Source organism: Rattus rattus, chromosome 9 (genome assembly GCF_011064425.1).
Source record: "Rattus rattus isolate New Zealand chromosome 9, Rrattus_CSIRO_v1, whole genome shotgun sequence".
Classification (NCBI taxonomy): domain Eukaryota; kingdom Metazoa; phylum Chordata; class Mammalia; order Rodentia; family Muridae; genus Rattus; species Rattus rattus.
Window position 1 is genome coordinate 95,579,033 of NC_046162.1, and position 17,328 is coordinate 95,596,360.

At 43.4% G+C, this 17,328-nt stretch overlaps 1 protein-coding gene across 4 annotated transcripts; it reads left to right on the forward strand.

Annotated features, from left to right (window-relative positions):
- Positions 1-231: 231 nt before the first annotated feature.
- Tmigd1 (transmembrane and immunoglobulin domain containing 1) lies at positions 232-15,013 on the forward strand. Of its 4 annotated transcripts, none has more exons than XM_032913461.1 (7): positions 232-333; positions 2,683-2,786; positions 5,045-5,323; positions 8,145-8,423; positions 12,351-12,454; positions 13,933-13,973; positions 14,462-15,013. In XM_032913461.1, the coding sequence occupies exons 2-7, from the start codon at positions 2,708-2,710 to the stop codon at positions 14,463-14,465; spliced, it is 786 nt and encodes a 261-aa protein (XP_032769352.1). In that variant the 5' UTR covers positions 232-333; positions 2,683-2,707; the 3' UTR covers positions 14,466-15,013. The 4 variants fall into 4 exon arrangements, with proteins under 4 accessions (XP_032769352.1, XP_032769353.1, XP_032769354.1 ...); XM_032913462.1 differs by having other exon boundaries at positions 238-333; positions 2,562-2,786; XM_032913463.1 differs by having other exon boundaries at positions 245-333; positions 2,612-2,786.
- The last annotated feature ends 2,315 nt before the right edge of the window (positions 15,014-17,328 follow it).

Below are 17,328 nucleotides of genomic sequence, written 5' to 3' on the forward strand. Positions count from 1 at the left end.
AGGGACAGTGTTGGCTGAGATGTGCTGTGGATTTTTGCACGAGCTCAGGTTTCCCTGGAACGATACACCCGAGTTAGTAATATCCGGCCCCGCCTAGTAACCTAGGTACACAGAAGGCTTAGATCGTCTGAAGATGTCCTTCCCAATTACTGTCTTCTCTAAGAATCCAGAAAGGGAGACAGACTTTGAACCCAATTTATCTCAGTTACTTGACCCTATCGTCATAAAGTGTTCAAATTCAAGCATTATAAAGGATTGTAACTGGGACATAATTCAGGGTTCCGGGGCAGAGGGAGAGCTAGCTGAGGAAGTCACCTGCTCAGAGCTCAGCAGGTAAGTGGCTAGAGAGGGGACTTTATTTGGGAACTCTGGTGTCTTGGAAAGCAAAAGACCGTTGGTTCTTCCCTCTGCAGGGCAGCGTGTAGCCTCACACTCTCCAGTTTTTTGTTTTGTTTGGGTTTTTTTGTTTGTTTGTTTGCTTGTTTTGTTTTGTTTTGTTTTGTTTGAAACAGGGTTTCTCTGTGTAGCTCCGAAGCTCCTGGTTATCCTAGAACTCACTCTGTAGACCAGGTTGGCGTCAAATTTACATAGATCCACCTGCCTCTGTCTCCTGAGGGCTGGGATCAAAGGTGTGCACCACCACAGCCCAGTCTTTCTTGAGTTTTATTCAGGACCTGTGTTAAACTGTGCTTGTGGAAAGTTACTGTTTTACCGTTCTTGGAGGGCTATCCTTTCTAACCCTCCTTGTATCCTTGTAGCATTCGGAATTGAACCCAGGACCTCCTGCATGCTACAGCGGTGCCCTCTCCCCTACCTACTAAGAAAATCCATGAATGATCGGTTCTGAAATCATCACATTTATTAATTAGTGTGTGGGTTAGTGAGCGTACACAAGCCACCACACACACGTGGAGGTCAGAGGACAACTTTAAGATTAATGTTCTCTCTTACATGGGATCTGGGGATTGAACTCAGGATGTTAGGCTTACAATAGCAAGCACTTTTACTTCTGAGCCATCTCACTGGTCCTGAGGTCCTCACTCTTACAATAGAGTCATAGCAATATTTTGGACAAGAATATTTCAATTGCAAAATGTTCACGCTAATAACAATTGCATCTTATTAAAAGATTGGTAGAGGCCTTCCTGGTAGGAAGCACATTTGGTCCTGTCAGGACAAGCCTAGGGTGAGGGAGGAGTAGAGGAGCCCCAAATTAGTCAGATGTATGTTTCCTCTTTTAACAGCTACTATTCCTGGTAAGGGACAAAATACCAAGTTGCTAGGGCAAATGGAGGGGTCAGGGGCTAGAAAAGAATAGAAGCATCTTTTGAATGGAATGGATATTAATTTAGGCAGAAGGATAGTTGTGAGTGTGGTCTTGGCAGTCTTGGGTTGGAATACTGACCCTAGTGTTTGCTGGGTTTGTGCAAATGTGCTGGGAAAAATTGCAGTCTTGTGTCCAGAGGTTGACTGTGATAAAGCATGGTAGAACATATTCAGTCATCCCAGCACTTAGGACCTGAGCTAGGAGAGTCATAAATTCCTGTGTAGCCCCCACTAGGGCTATCCAGAAAGACTGTCTCAAAGAAAACAGAAATGATCGTCAGACTTAGTTGTGGTTGATTAAATATATGTGAAGTTTATAAAGTGTCTAGAAGTTATTCCATAGATGTTTCTGCCATATATGTAGTAGTAGTAGTAGTAGTAGTAGTAGTAGTAGTAGTAGTAGTAGCAGCAGCAGCAGCAGCAGCAGTAACAGTAGTAGTACTCTACACCTGTCTGTCTGTCTGTCTGTCTGTAGTTCTGATCATCAAACCTGGGACTTTGCACACTTGAGGCACAATAGAGTTATCTGTAAGGGAAATAATGTGTGCATGCTTTCCCCAGACATACCTGGGATATCTCAAGAGGATGAAGCAGAAGTGTGCAGAAGGAAAAAGAGAGGCCTTGTTTATTTATTCTTGATAGTCTACATGTGACCAAGGGGAGGGAATATTAAGACAAGAGGCCATGTTTGCAGCAAGTGGACACCTTTGAATCTGTAGTAATCTCAAGAACCATCCATGACGGGCTGGACAGATGTCTTAGTGTTCAAAAGCACGTGCTGCTATTGCAGAGGACCTGAGTTCAATCCTCATCTCCTACACTGCAGCTAACAACCATATGTAACTCTAGTTCCCAGGAGATCCAATACTTTGCTCTGCCTCCTTGGGTTCCAGGCTCACAAGTGGTACACAGACATACGAGCTGGTGAGACGCTCAAGCTCATAAGATCAACATTTTAAAAGAATTCTCTGATTGGAAAACAACTTTCCAAATATGACCCAAGTGAGACTCTTAGAAAGAATGACTTCGCTCAGTTAGGACCACCTGAAAATGGAGAATTGATTTATCTTTCTGTTAAAGTAACAGTTTACATATCTTTCCCCCTAGGGAAGATTTTTTTTCCCTCTCTGTAGTCACCTGACATCTATGTCTGTATTATTATAGTTTTTTTCATCACCATAAGAAAAAGTTAAAAACTAAAAGAATTTATTCAGATTTGTTTAATTAAAAACTAGGAGTGTACCGTTACAGCTGGGGTGACTCCCTTGGGACTTTATTTTACAAGTCTAATAGGAAGAAAGTCCATAAACCCATCGTAGAGCAAAGTACAGAACCAACTGCATTCTTTGCCTCCAGAAGATCCAACCTGCATTCATTAAACATGGTGTGGAAGATCATCCGGTCCCTGACAGCAAGCCAGCTTCTCTTACTGGTTTTATCTTTGCCACAGGGAAGGACAAGTAAGTTAATATTCTCTATGACCTTTTAGATTAAAAATTAAGTAAAGTAAAATAACGACCTATGGATGTTGGAACAACCTTAAGTTGTAATTTGGAATGTCTACCCAGTACAATGGTTCAAGTTATAAGAATGAGAGAACATTTTTAAAAGTGGTGGGGGGGATCCTTTTTATGGCTCAGATTGTATAAGACAGGATGGAGTATGCTATTCTTCTAGAACTGTAGCCAGAATTTTCACACTTTTAAATGTATTTCAGTACCACTTTCAAATGAGATAATCTTCTGTTTATTTGAACATGTCACTTACAGGAAAATATTGTCCACATTTTTATCTGTATCCCTACCTCGAAGTAGCTTCTCTCCTCTCTCAGGTTTTAAAATACTTACTCATGATAAAAACAAATTAAGCAAAAGGCTAGAGGTGTGGCTTGACAGGAGAGCGAATGCTTAATTAGCTCAAAGGCTCCATGATCAATCGGAAACACCAGGAAACAAAGCAAGGGGACTGAGCTGAAAGGATGCTTGCTCTGCAAGAAGGAGAATTTACACTTTCAGTGTGCATTGTAAAAGCTGGGCATGGCTATGTGTGCTTGTGGCCCCAGCGCTGGGGAGTGGAGACCAATGGGGCCTGAGAGCTTACAGGCCAGCAGAGCTAAGACAGATAGCTTCTGGTACGATGTGAGACTTTGCCTCAAGTCCACAATGCACAAAGAACAGAGGAAGACACCTGAAGCCCTCCTCTGGCTCTCACACGAGTGTGTACAGTTTCAGGCACTGTCACACTGAAGTCATATGAAAGGCCATATTAATGCATCTTTTGGAGGATGGCCTGGCTGCAGCTGCACCTCTGACTTTTGTTACCTGCTTCTGAACCAGGAAAATAAAAGCTGGAATTCAGACATTTATTATTATGCAGTGAAAAAAAGACCCTCTAAAAATAGGAGTAAAACACAAAAACAAAAACATGCAAAACATGGTGGTGAATGTCTCCAATCCCAGCACTCAGGAGGCAAAGGCAAGAGCATCTCAGTGACTTAGAGGCCAGCTTGGTCTAACTCCAGGACAACTAGGGCTATATAGTGAGACCCTGCCTCAAAAAACAAACAGCATCCTAATTACACATCCCACAAAACCTTGTCTACCTCATGGATCATAGCCATTTAAACATTTTTTAAAATTTTTTTAAAGATTTATTCATTCATTTATTCATTTATTTATGTATGTTGCTTTCTTCACCACCACCACACCAGAAGAGGGCAGGCATCAGATCTCATTACAGATGGTTGTGAGCCACTATGTGGTTACTGGGATTTGAACTCAGGACCTCTGGAAGAGCAGACAGTGCTCTTAACAACTGAGCCATCTCTCCAGCCCTATTTAAACATTTTTAAATTCCACTATACTGTCCATTTTTAATGAAACGCAAAAACAAATGTGTCCATATACCTATTATCTAGCAAGAAAGGTATTTTAAGTCAGTTTTTGCCCATATACATATTCAATTTTGATGCTTGTGATAATTAATAGAGATGGAATTTATATTCTACCTTTGGACTTATGTTTTAAATATTTTTCCATTTTGCTAGTCTTTTTCAAGTCTTTGCTTTACTTCTCTACTCATCTCCCTCAAAGCAAGCATATCAATATCAAGTTTGGTATCTCTCCACTTTTGATCTATATCTACCAGTTCTACTCTATACATTAAATATTTGATATTTTCCCAAGACTTTTCTTCTTGGACATCCCATATATTTTTCCATCAGATTACTCTGAGATCATTTTACACTCAGTTTCTAACTCGGTGGTCAAACTTTAATGAACACTTGAACCACCTAGGGTTCAAATGCCCCAATGCCTAGGTTACCTTCCTGTCAATCAAACACATGGTCTGGGAATGAGTCTCACACCAAGATGTAAAAGATCTCCGGGTGATTTCAACATGGAGCAAAATTTGGCGACCACAATTTTTAGTATTTAGCTAATAATACATTGTGTCATACCTGAGAGCTCTCATCCCAGCACTTGGCAAACTGAGGCAGGAGTATCTTCAGTTTGAGAACAAGTCACCAAACAAATAAACAAAATACATTGTGTATCTGTCTCCTTGTAAAACCATACAGATTGATTAAAATTGCTTTTAATTGTTGAGAGTGTATACTGTTGCCTTGATGTACCATAATTCATTTAACCAATCCCCTGTTGATGGACATCTTGGTTAGGTATCTGCCCATCTTAATAGTTTTTTCCTATATCCTCAGGTTCTGTTTTGACTGTGAATGGTAGAACTGAGAACTATATCCTGGACACTTACTATGGTATCCAAGCATCTCTGGAATGTGCTGTTCAAAACCACACCAGAGATGAAGAACTTCTCTGGTACAGAGAAGCTGGAAGAGTAGATTTGAAAAATGGAAACAAAATCAACACCAGTTCTGTCTGTGTCTCTCCCATCAACGAAAGCGACAATGGAGTCAGCTTTACCTGCAAGCTACAGCGTGATCAGACGGTGTCCATTACAGTGGTGCTCAATGTTACTTGTGAGTGAAGGGGAAATTGACAATCAATCTTGGATGTCTGCATTTGAAACTCTATGCCCACCCTCCCACATATGGGCTCTCAATATTGCCCAGGCTAGCTTCATTACTTATGGGCTCACAATGTTGCCCAGGCTAGCTTCATTACTTATGGGTTCACAATATTGCCCAGGCTAGCTTCATTACTTATGGGCTCACAATATTGCCCAGGCTAGCTTCATTACTTATGGGTTCACAATATTGCCCAGGCTAGCTTCATTACTTATGGGTTCACAATATTGCCCAGGCTAGCTTCATTACTTATGGGTTCACAATATTGCCCAGGCTAGTTTCATACTTATGGGCTCCAGTGATTGTTCTGATTCAGTCTGTCAAGGGCAGTCACTGTGTCTAGCCTATTCATTTCTTGAACTAAAAAAAAAAGAGGATTTTTAATACTTCTCTGTGAAATACTTGCCTTTTAACTATGTTTCTATTTCCTCATTAATTCATATCAGCAGCAAGGCCTGGGTGTACAAGGCTATATAATTCTAGCACTGATGTGGAGCCTGAGGCAGGATTGTCAGTTACAGGCCAGCCTGGGCTACACAGCAAGACTTTATCTCAAAGGCAGCAACACTAACAAAACGGCAGGGATTACAGAAGTGACTATGCTGGACGTCAAAAAGGATGTTTTAGCTTTACTTGAGATGTACTGACTTTCTTAAAGGGACAATGCTCCTGCATAGAGGACTTGCTTAAACAATCATTAACATTAACTGGTTAAAAGGGACAGTTCACAAATGGAACTGTTGTACTTGGCAATTCTGTTTTCTGTTCCAGCTGCTTCCTGTGTATCTTGAATACTACATAGCATTCTTGTTGGATGTGGATACAGAATTTAAAGCCAAAAGCGACAAAATGTCATTCTTCTGAGAAAGATATAAATAACACAGCCTACTCAGGGGCTAATTATTTCATATACAGATGATATAAGCCTCTTTTCCTTCCTTCTTCAGGTCTACCTCCTTCCTTACTGCCCACACTTTAACCATTTTATTAATTTCCTGTGCCTCTGCCAGTAAATACAAGGGGCATAGACAAGAACAGAAAACTGGCTTGGTCATTTCTCCTTCTAGATGTGAGAAGGGCTTGATGGACAGACGTGAGGGTTGGAATCGTTTGGTGAGGCTGTATGTGTCTGACTACCCATGAGCTCCAGCTGCTCTCCCTGTATTAGAGGCATGAGGACACATTAGGCCTCCAATAGAGGCAAGGGTTACCACAGTTGGATGGCTTCCTGAAGCACAGCATTCTTTGTAAGAGGGCCACTGAGCCAATGTAAATATGTCGCCTTGGCAAATGCAGCCAGACAAAAAGCCAAGCTTGAGGGTGTGCATAGCTTTCCAAATCACCACCACATTTCTAATGGTAGTTAGCAGGACAGTTGTAATGGTAGTTAGTTAGCAGGACACTTGTAATGGTAGTTAGTTAGCAGGACACTTGTAATGGTAGTTAGTTGGCACGATGTTTGTAATAGTGGTTAGTTAGCAGGGCATTTGTAATGGTAGTTAGTTAGCAGGACACTTGTAATGGTAGTTAGTTAGCAGGACAGTTGTAGTGCTAGTTAGCAGGACAGTTGTAATGGTGGTTAGTTAGCAGGACAGTTGTAATGGTAGTTAGTTAGCAGGACAGTTGTAATGGTAGTTAGCAGGACAGTTGTAATGGTAGTTAGTTAGCAGGACAGTTGTAATGGTAGTTAGCAGACCAGTTGTAATGGTAGTTAGTTAGCAGGACAGTTGTAATGGTGGTTAGTTAGCAGGACAGTTGTAATGCTAGTTAGCAGGACAGTTGTAATGGTGGTTAGTCAGCAGGACACTTGTAATGCTAGTTAGTAGCACGGCATTTGTAATGCTAGTTAGTTAGCAGGACACTTGTAATGGTAGTTAGCAGGACAGTTGTAATGCTAGTTAGTTAGCAGGACAGTTGTAATGGTGATTAGTTAGCAGGACAGTTGTAATGCTAGTTAGCAGGACAGTTGTAATGGTAGTTAGTTGGCACGATGTTTGTAATGGTGTTTAGCATCACAGCAGATTCACTTCTTTACACAGATTATCTTAATTTTCACAGAAAAGTCTTATTATCCAAGTTTTTGTTTGTTCGTTTAGATGAGGAACCGGAAACTTCAACAGGTTAGTAGCTGTTTAAGAGTCACAGTAGATGACAGATAAGGAGTTAGTGCTAACTTACTCTCACGCATATCTTTAGCACTGTGCTGTTTTAGTCAACCCTTGTACAAACTAAATTATTACATGGCTCAGAAAACAAGAACTGTTTTTGAAACAGTCCTACTGTGTAGACCAGGCTGGTCTAAAACTCATAGAGATCCACCTGCCTCTACCTCCTAAGGGCTTGGATGAAAGGAGTGTGTCACCACCCCAACTATTATTATATCTATATCATGTTCCTCGTCATATACAGCTTCGAGTATATCTTTTTTAAGGAAAAGCATTTTAATTTAAGTTATTTTATTATATGTGTATGTGTGTGTGTGTGTGTGTGTTTTAGCCACATGCATATTTGTACACTACGTGTGTGCCAGGTACCCACAGAAGCCAGGAGAAGACATCACACTCCTTGTAACTAGAGTTAGAGACAATTGTGAGATGCCGTGGGGGGAATGGGAATTGAACTCAGGATCTCTAGGAGAGCAGTTTCTAGCTATGTACATAGCAAACAGTAGAACTTTTTTTATCTAAGAGAGATGGAAGGAAGAGCTTGAATTGCTGACAATGGACTAACTACTGCGTGTTTCTAACGAATCTTGAATGCTTGAGTCTTACAGTTCCTCCTCTTTTAAGTGGAAATGGCTTCCAAACCGTGGAGGAAGGCAGCGATGTAAGGTTGGTTTGCAACGTGAAGTCCAACCCCCAAGCGCAAATGCTGTGGTACAGAAACAACAGCGCCTTGGTTTTAGAGAAAGACCGTCACCAAATCCAACAGACAAGGGAGTCTTTTCAGTTGTCAATCACCAGAGTCAAGAAGTCTGACAACGGGACCTACAACTGTATTGCTAGCTCATCTCTGAAAACAGAGACCATGGACTTCCACCTGGTTGTTAAAGGTAACTCTTTTCAAGTAATTGCTTAGCGTGATGCAGTAGTCAGTAGACAGGCTCCATAAAAGTCATCGGTGACAACCAACGATGAGGACTATAATGATTTAGAGCCAAGATTTCCGTTGGGAAATTATCCCCATCTAAGAGTGTTTTCTTTAGGCATTCTATCTGAGTCAGACTTGGTGCTGCAGGCCTTTAATCTCAGCAATACAGAAGGCTAGCGTAGGAAGATTGGGAGTTCAAGTCCTGCCTGGGTAACTTAGTGAGACCATGTCTTAGAAAACAAACAAACAAGCATTAGGAAGAGCTGGAGGCTGGGGCTAGGGCTCTACACAGAGGATGCTTTCCTTGTATGCAGGGGGTCTTGTGTTTGATCCTGGGCACTGCAAAGGGCTGGGATATCTCAGTGGTAGAGTGTCTGCTTTTAAAAGGAAAAAAAATTATTTTTCTAACCCAGGCATGGTAGACCTACACTTTTAATCACAGTACTTGAGAGGTAGAGGCAGGCTGATCTCTGTGAGTTCAAGACTAGCCTGGTCTATAAAGCAAGTTCTAGACTAGCCAGGGTAACACAGTGAGACCCTGTCTTCAGAAAGAGAGAGAGAGAAAGAGGTTAGAAGAATCATGGCTACTCCATATAGACCACTGGCTTTGAGCAAAGATCTTGCACCAATACAGAAGCAATTCTGGTTTAGTTTTTTGGGGGGGAAGAGGCTTCTACAGATTTCCACCAGCACTGATGTACGCAGGAACTAGCCGTGAGTTCACAGCCTACCACAGAAGAGAATTCAGAAACGTACAAGAGAAAAACATTTAGATTTAAAAAAAACACTCTGCAATCACTCCTAACTCTTGAACCCTGTTGTCCGATCAGCAGAGGGTGTGGAAAAGACACTTCTCCCTTGACATTCTATGCTCTCCACTCAAGCTTTTCATTCTGTGATAGTGGAGAACCAGGGAGGTGTGGAGTGTTCTCCTTAGATTTCTTTTCCTTTCTAAAGATTTCTTCATTTTGCTTTATGTGGATGAGGGTTTGCCTAAATGTCTGTATGTGCACCCTATGCGTGCGTCTCCTTGGAGTCTTTGCTCAGACAAAGAGGAAATGGGAACGCTTGAAGCGGCAGAGCAGAGGCACACCTCTCCTTCATACACCTTCCGTCAGGAGCAGCCAGACAAGCTGAGGCTCCCGCATCCCGTGGAACATTACTCACTAAGCTCACTCACTGCCACTCTTGCCATTCCCAGGAACCGAACCAACCTCCTGCCTGCTTGTCGGCACTGCTGTCACCAGAGCATGGCCTTACTTCCCCTCCACACTCGGGAGCCTGGGATACAAACTCAGCGCCCGGTGGAGAGGGAAGGTGGCTCTTGGTTGACTGCCCTGTCACTGTGGTGACTGAGCTGTCCATTAATTTGTCCTATGGAGCAAAACCAGTATGCCTCAGGGCTTGAAAAAGCAAAAACAAAAACCTAAAAAAAAACCCAAAAAACATAAAAACCCTGTGTCCAAAGGGCAGACGCAATGAAAGGAACACTACCTCGAAGTTTATGGCTTTTTAAAACCTTCCCCACAGCCTTTATAAAAAAAAAAACTGGTGGGGTAAACCTCATGGAGTGCCATCTTAATTAGCAATGAGGCCATACTTGGGGACTGGGTGCGTATAGCATTTCTCTTGGTTAGGGGGGAAAAAGCATAATAGCTCTCTAAGCACATTTTCTAAAAATCACACAGCTTGTGTGGCAGTCAGCAAACTGCCTTTTAGGTGGGCAGAAAGTTGTTTTGGGTGGAGATCCGCCAAGCCAGGCTGTTTTCTTCTTTCTTTTTTGCTGTTACTTCCCAAGCCGTCAGCTTGCCTTTACAGCACACGGGGCCTGCTGCTGGCGCTCAGTGGCACCTGATGCCAAATTTTCCACAGGCTCCCCCAGCTTCACAGCTCCGTGGGGGTAGTTTCTGAAAGGCTTTGAAAAGCTGGAAACGACAGGAAGCGCTTGGCCAGCTTAAGATTCAGCCCACATGTTAGAAATTATTTTATTATAATGGCCTGGGGAAGGGGACATCGAGTCTGGTCACAGATAGGAACACCGAGGGAAAGCATGCAGGAGGTTATACGAGTCTCCCAACAGGAGCGTGGAATGCAAAGTAAGCCAGTAGGTCAGTAAGTGTATTTTAGCTTGATTTGTAGAAGGTAAGCTGTCACGTGTGTCTTCCTGGCTTTCCGCTCACTAAAAGATATTCCAATCTGTGACTGCAATCAAAGATATTCCAATCTGTGACTGCAATCTGATTTCTCCTCCTAATCATCTGGCCTTTGCTTCCTCTCGGTTCTGATAAATTTCCTTGGTGTTTAAGTAGAGAGGTCTCCAGGAAGGTACTGACCTCAGTAGATCGTGGAGTTAATTAATACAAAGCCAGAACTTTCTAAGAAGGCTCCTCAGTCATACCTCTATGGAATGGTTGTCACCACTCACACCTTCATGAGAATAATTTGGATGGGGAACCCCTAAGAGTGGGCAGAAGCGAAGGATGCTTTGGAGCCAGGGTGTAACTCAGTGGTAGAATTTCTGCTTGGTGTCTAGGCCCTGGGTTCTATCCCTAGCACCCCCCACACACAAAAAAGCAAGAGCCTGTTTAATGTATTTACTTACCCCACCCACCCCAATTGTCCCGAGCTGGAGCCAAAAGAAATGATTGGAAGAAAAGATTTTTAAAAGACAATTGGTTGGGCCAGCAAGATAGCTCAGTGGTTATTTGTTGCCAAGCCAGACAGACAATCTAAGTTCTGTCCTTGGTTCCCACGTGGTAGGAGAGAACCAACTCCCACAGCTGTCCTCTGACTTCCTCATGTGTCCTGTGGCACCTGACCACCACACACACCGACACACAAATAAAGACATAGAGGGCAAACAAATAAACTTCGTGTCGTGGGCTCCAGGATGTAGGCGAGTGGGCTTCATGTCCAAGCCATCACAGTTGTTGCAGTTCCCCTCGCTGTCCTGGTGGAACTCTTTGCCAAAGACAGGAAGACTGGAGTCCTACTTCCTTACAGACACTGCAGTCACTCTGTAAAGCAGTGCTTCTACCTGTGGGTCACGACCCCATCACATAGTTATATTAAGATTCATAATGGTAATACAATTACAGTTACAAAGCACAACAAAATAACTTTATGGTTGGGGGTCACCACAACATGAGGAACTGTATTAAAGGGTCACAGCATTGGAAGGTTGAGAGCTAAGGCTCTAAGTGTCTTACCTGGCTGAGGCATTAACATAGTACAGTGCTGCTCCTTGGGCCCACCCATGTCTCTGGTCTCTCTTAGTTTGGGGAGTCCTCTCCACCTTTGTCTTCACGCTCTCCCAGCCCCCTTCCCTCTCTTCCTACTTCTGAGATTCCTCCTGAAAACCTTTGTGCTTTTGAGAAGGCATTGACTTCAATTTGCTGTTGCTTTCTGTGTGGCAAGAAAGGGGGGTTGGGTGAGGAGAGAATGGCAAACAAGCCAGCTAGTTCTGGGCAGTGCTGGCGCATGCCTTTAGATAGTCTGTGAGTTTGGGGCCAGCCTGATCTACAGAGTGAGTTCTAGGACAGCAAGGGCTACACAGAGAAACCCTGTCTGGAGGTGGAGGGGTGGGGAATATATAATAAAGAAAGCATAAAATGGCCTGAGCAGTCACTCTGGCTGAGGTATTCAAATTTCAGAAACTCCTTTCACAAAGGGATGGGTTCAAAGTCAGTATCTGCCATTATTAATTCTGTGATTTTATTTTGGATAAGTAGCCTAATCTGTCACAGACCTCCATTATGCCTCATCTTTTAGGGTTGTTTGGAGGATTCAATTAAAAGGGTGAGATATGCAAAGTGCATGTGCATGGTTCATATTAGAAACACAGCAACTAGAAGTTGGCTGCTCTCCCTGTGTTTGCCGTCCTCTACAGACAAAGTTCCTGTCATACCGATAGAGCCCATCATTGCTGCTTGTGTTGTGGTCTTCCTGACGCTGGCTTTTGCACTGCTTTCTAGGAGGAAAAGAATAATGAAGGTACCTAGATATTCTGAGCTATTGGGGTAAAAGTCATGTAAGAGATCGGCGCTGTGCTCAGTGCATGCCTTGTGCGTACAAGGCTCTAGCATTCACTCTGTGTGTAGCTTTACAAAGAGGAGAGGTACAAATGGACAAAGCTTGAGTGGAAATATGGGAGCTTTAGAGTTGGTTTTTCTTCCTTGTAAATCTCTCCTGCCAGGTAAGGCAGTGCCCACTTGTCTTCCCAGTGCTGGGGAGATAGAAGCAGGAAGATCTTAAGTTTAAGTCCAATCAGGGCTGCATAGTCAAATCTTGTTTGAAAAACAAAAAACCCCATCAATAACTTTCCCTTTTATTGTTGCTATGGCACCCTCGGTGCAATAAATAAACACAGGGAGGAACAGACGTCTGCCTGCCCTGCTCTTGGATACAGTCACATGCTCTACTGCTGTGGGCTGGAGTTGGACTTGTCCAATGGTTGACATCATTGTTTACTGTGTTTCAGAACATGTGTATGCTTAGGCTAATGGCCCACATTCGGCTCTGTGAGATCACTGGGGCCAAAGAGGGCACATATGGCAGAAAACCTCTAAAGAGAGCCAGAGTGCTCTAGGCTGAACTCATCAGCCAGAGAGCTGCATTCTCCACGCAATAGTAACTAGATCTGATTTGGGGCGACAGTGCTTCCCAAGAAGAATCTCACCCCACCCTCTATTGCAGTCCAAACCCTTTTCCCAAAGAAAGAAAGAATGGAAGGAGAGGAAGGAGAAAGGAGAGAGAAAGGGAAAGGAGGGAGGGAGAGGGGGGAAGAGAGAGAGAGAGAGGGAGAGAGAGGGGAAGAGAGAGAGAGACAGAGAGAGAGAGAGAGAGAGAGGAAGAAAAGAACACACTGGACAGAGAAGATTGTTTAGTAGGTAAGGGCACCTGTGGCCAAGTCTGCTGGCCTGAGTTCAATTCCTGGAGCCCATATAAGGAAAAAATGGACACCTGCAAGTTGTTGTCTGTCCTCCACACATGTACTAAGGCATGACACTCCACCACCACCACACACACACACACACACACACACACACACACACACACACACACACCTGTGAGTCCTAGAAACATTCTGATCAAGAATTATATCTTCCCGGAGTTCAATAAAGATCTATTCACATGAGCTGGAGAGGTGGCTCAGTGGTTAAGAGCACTGGCTGCTCTTCCAGAGGTCCTGAGTTCAATTCCCAGCAACCACATGGTGGCTCACAACCATCTGTAATGGGATCCGATGCTCTCTTCTGATGTGTTTGAAGATACCAACAGTGTACTCATATAAAAAAAAAAATCTTAAAAAAAAAATCCATCCACATGATCAAAAGAAAAGAGAGCTGAGCCCACACAGAGGCTGCATTGTCGTTCCACAGCACCCAATGCCACATAGATGCATTCAAAATGCTCATTCCTGATCTTAGAAAAGGAGACAAACTCACATGTACTTCGTGTTTGCCTTTCAGCTCTGCGTGAAAGAGAGTGGCCGGAATTCAGAAACAGCTCTGTAAGTGCTCTGGCAGAGACAGTGGTAGGGGCTGGGAGTGGGGGATGATAGAGCAGTTTTGTAAGCCATGAGCCACAGCGGGTGCCCGAGTGCCGTCCCAGGCATTCTTCTTCAGCGATGGGAGGCGGAAGCGATGGGATCAGAGAACGCAGAATGGAGAAAAACCTGTCTCCACATTAGAGGGAGAGTTGGGAAGGTTGCTCAGGGCAGGGAACACCTTGGGACTTTCTGCCTATTCTCTGAGCAGGTTTAGCCAGGGCTTAGGCAACTGCATTGCCACACAAGCAACTAAAAGAGCTTGTCCTGGTCGACGGCACTGCTACGCTGTCTCCCTCCGCTCCTCATCCTCTACCTGCATCCCTTTAGCCTGCGCATGGCAAGTGGGTCGTGTAGAGCAGACAGAGGCCTGTTTGCTGGAGAGGATGGGTTTGTTTGGAACTTCTTATTGCCACAATCATTATTTGAATTAATTTCTTAATTCGTTTCAGATAAATAAAAAATAAAATAAAAGCCGAGCTGCCACCTAACGTGAAGAGTTTCGCATCAGGACCTTCTCGATTTGTACAATGCCATCTGTATCTATTGCTATTTTTAAATTCACTCCTGTTAAATTGTCAGAGGTTACGAAGGAGTATTTAGTTAATTACTAGGCAGTTGTTATGACTAATTTGATCTACTTATTGAACTATGATAGGGGCACGGGTTCAAAATAGAAAGATTTCAGGAAGCCCTCTCCTGAAGTATGTTGATTAATTTCAATTCATTCCTAATAGAACGGTAACCACCCACTATTCGACTCATAGTTTTCTACACAGGAGATTAACTGATATTTGGATGTTCTAAATCAGTGCAGTAGCTAAGAATGGAAGCAGTGACCAACATAGAACGATGACAGTCCTAAGTTGCCAGGGAGCACGTAGAGATATAAACTGTCCCCTGCATTCGATGTCATCCCATCAATGTTTTGGGACTAAAGGAGGGAAGACCTAATCTCAGAGTGTAAGACAGTCCTCCAGGTGGAATAAATTTTGTATCATGAAGATTTTAGCGTATGTCCTTATTTTTCTTATCTCCACACAGCTGACGGTGTCATAAAGCCGATGTGTGGTGCGGACAGGGCAAAGGGCACAGACTGGGACTGGGTAGCTGGATGGTGTCTCCTACTGGTATTCTTTGCGTCTTCCCGGAGACCTTTGCATAGCTCTAGCTGTATTCCTGATGAGTCAGCACGTACTCACGCCGCACGGAGCAACCTCTAATTGCAGCGCCCTTACTGTTCAGCGTTGACTCCCTCCACTTCTAGGTTTCTCTTCCTGATTTGTTTTTTTCCGTCATAAGAATGTATGCTTCTCTCTCTCCTACAACTGAGATAAATCGAGCAAGAGACAGCACTGCCCAAAAACATCTTTAGGATCTCCACGACAATCCACCTCTAACTTGAAAGAGATTTCTTTTCTGGCTTTTTCGTGGTGTTTTTAAGCACTTAGAGTTAAATCTGGTGCTATTTACATCCTAGACAAGAGGACTCAGCCTCTCCCCTCTTCCGAATGCTAGAAAGTGGAGTGGGGGAGAGGGGATAGGTGGGTGGAAAGATGATCGGGCTTCGTGTAGGATTTCTCCAAGCAGAATCTGGAAGCCCTGGTAACACACTATAAGGACAAAGTAGGAGTGTGGATAAATCGGATGCTTAGACCACTAGGTAGAAGCCTAGAACGTATGAAGACAAAACAGGTCCCGGGCAACAGTGGGTTGAGGTAGTTTGATTTAAAAGGAAAAAAAAAAAAAAAAGAGCAGAAAATGTATTTATGGGAATGGAGGTAGCATCAGGGAACCTGGTTCTGGTCTTGGCTGCACTGTCTGGGGCAGCCCTTTCCCCTCCCTCTGGACATTTGGAAAACAAGGAGGCTGGGGTTTACATTATTTTGCTAATTCTGATCCCCACATTCTTCCCGTGAATGTAGGAAAGAGCTGACAAGGACTGAAAGGCAATGCCTTTGCCCCACCTAGCAAAATTATGAATCATACTATGTTCTAGAATATATAACGATCCTTGAGAATTGCAGGTCATCAGGAGAGAGTTTCTTCACCCATGTATAATTCAGTGGCCTTGTACGCTGGCACAAAGACCACGCACGGAGTTCACATGAGCAGCAGTATCATAAACGGACGTTGCATTCAGAGACATTGCCTTTCGCTGAAGAGAATACGTAGTAATACGAGGTCTCTCTCCTATTACCATCGATGCGAGCCTCGAAGCAGACTCCATTCAATGCCTCTCCCCCAGCATGTTTCCTCCCTACTCAGAGGTAACTGAGCTCCTAACTCGCGCACATCAAGTTTTGACTTGAGATCAAGTTCCAGTGAAAAAGGGCAGTGATGGTCACTCCTTTCCCAGCCTTGCCATTAATTGTATTCTTATTTTTATTCTTTCTGAACTTCATTCTTTTAAGTTTTTTAAAATTTTTAATTGTGTGTGTGTGTGTGTGTGTGCGCGTGTGTGTGCGTGTGTGCAGTGCCCGGGGAGGTCAGATGAAGGCACTGCATTCCCTTGGAGCTGGAGTTGTGAGCCACACTTATTATAGCAATATATCTTCTTTTCTTTTTAAAGATTTTTAAAATTTACTTTATTTATATACACACACTGTAGCTATCTTCAGACACACCAGAAGAGGCCATCAGATCTCATTACACATGGTTGTGAGCCACCATGTGGTTGCTGGGAATTTGAACTCAGGACCTCTGGAAGAGCAGTCAGTGCTCTTAACCCCTGAGCCATCTCTCCAGTCCCCATAATCTATCTCCTTAATTTTAGAAAGATTTATCAATAACACTTGCTAGTCTGAATTTGCATTCGGATAATTCAGTTACCCAGTCAATATAGTTCCACCTAAAAGCCAAGAAAATGATACTTTATTTAACCTGTGCAAGCTTTTAGAGACTAACAATATAAACAGGTGTGGTAGCCAATGCCTATAATCCAGACCTTAGGAGATGAAGGCAGGAGGATTAGGAGTTCAAGGTCAACTCCTGCTACATAGTAAATAAACCTGGGCTACATGTGGGCCTGTGTCAAATAACAACGGAAACCCAAAAGGAACAGTATTGGGTGATAGAAAACAATATGACAAAAGTTGAAATTCTCACAGAATTAAAAAAAGTTTAAAATAAAAGAAGCTGTTAAAAAAAAAACCTCAATATACTCCTTGGTGTTTGGCTGAATAGTTGAAGGTGGCCTGACCTCCCTGTCAGCCTTTCCCCTTCAGTCACTCCCATTAGGTCTGACTGCTTTGTGTGCCAATGGCAGTCGCATTCTTACAAGGGTCAAGCCGATGGCTCAGTAAAGCAGGCTAGATGG

What these genes read in the sequence shown, in the direction of transcription:
- Tmigd1 (XM_032913461.1), top strand. Translation starts at nt 2,708, where the DNA reads ATGGTGTGGAAGATCATCCGGTCCCTGACAGCAAGCCAGCTTCTCTTA. An exon ending in TTTGCCACAGGGAAGGACAA is followed by an intron (nt 2,787 to 5,044) that starts GTAAGTTAATAT and finishes CTATATCCTCAG; the next exon opens with GTTCTGTTTTGACTGTGAAT. An exon ending in AGTGGTGCTCAATGTTACTT is followed by an intron (nt 5,324 to 8,144) that starts GTGAGTGAAGGG and finishes TGAGTCTTACAG; the next exon opens with TTCCTCCTCTTTTAAGTGGA.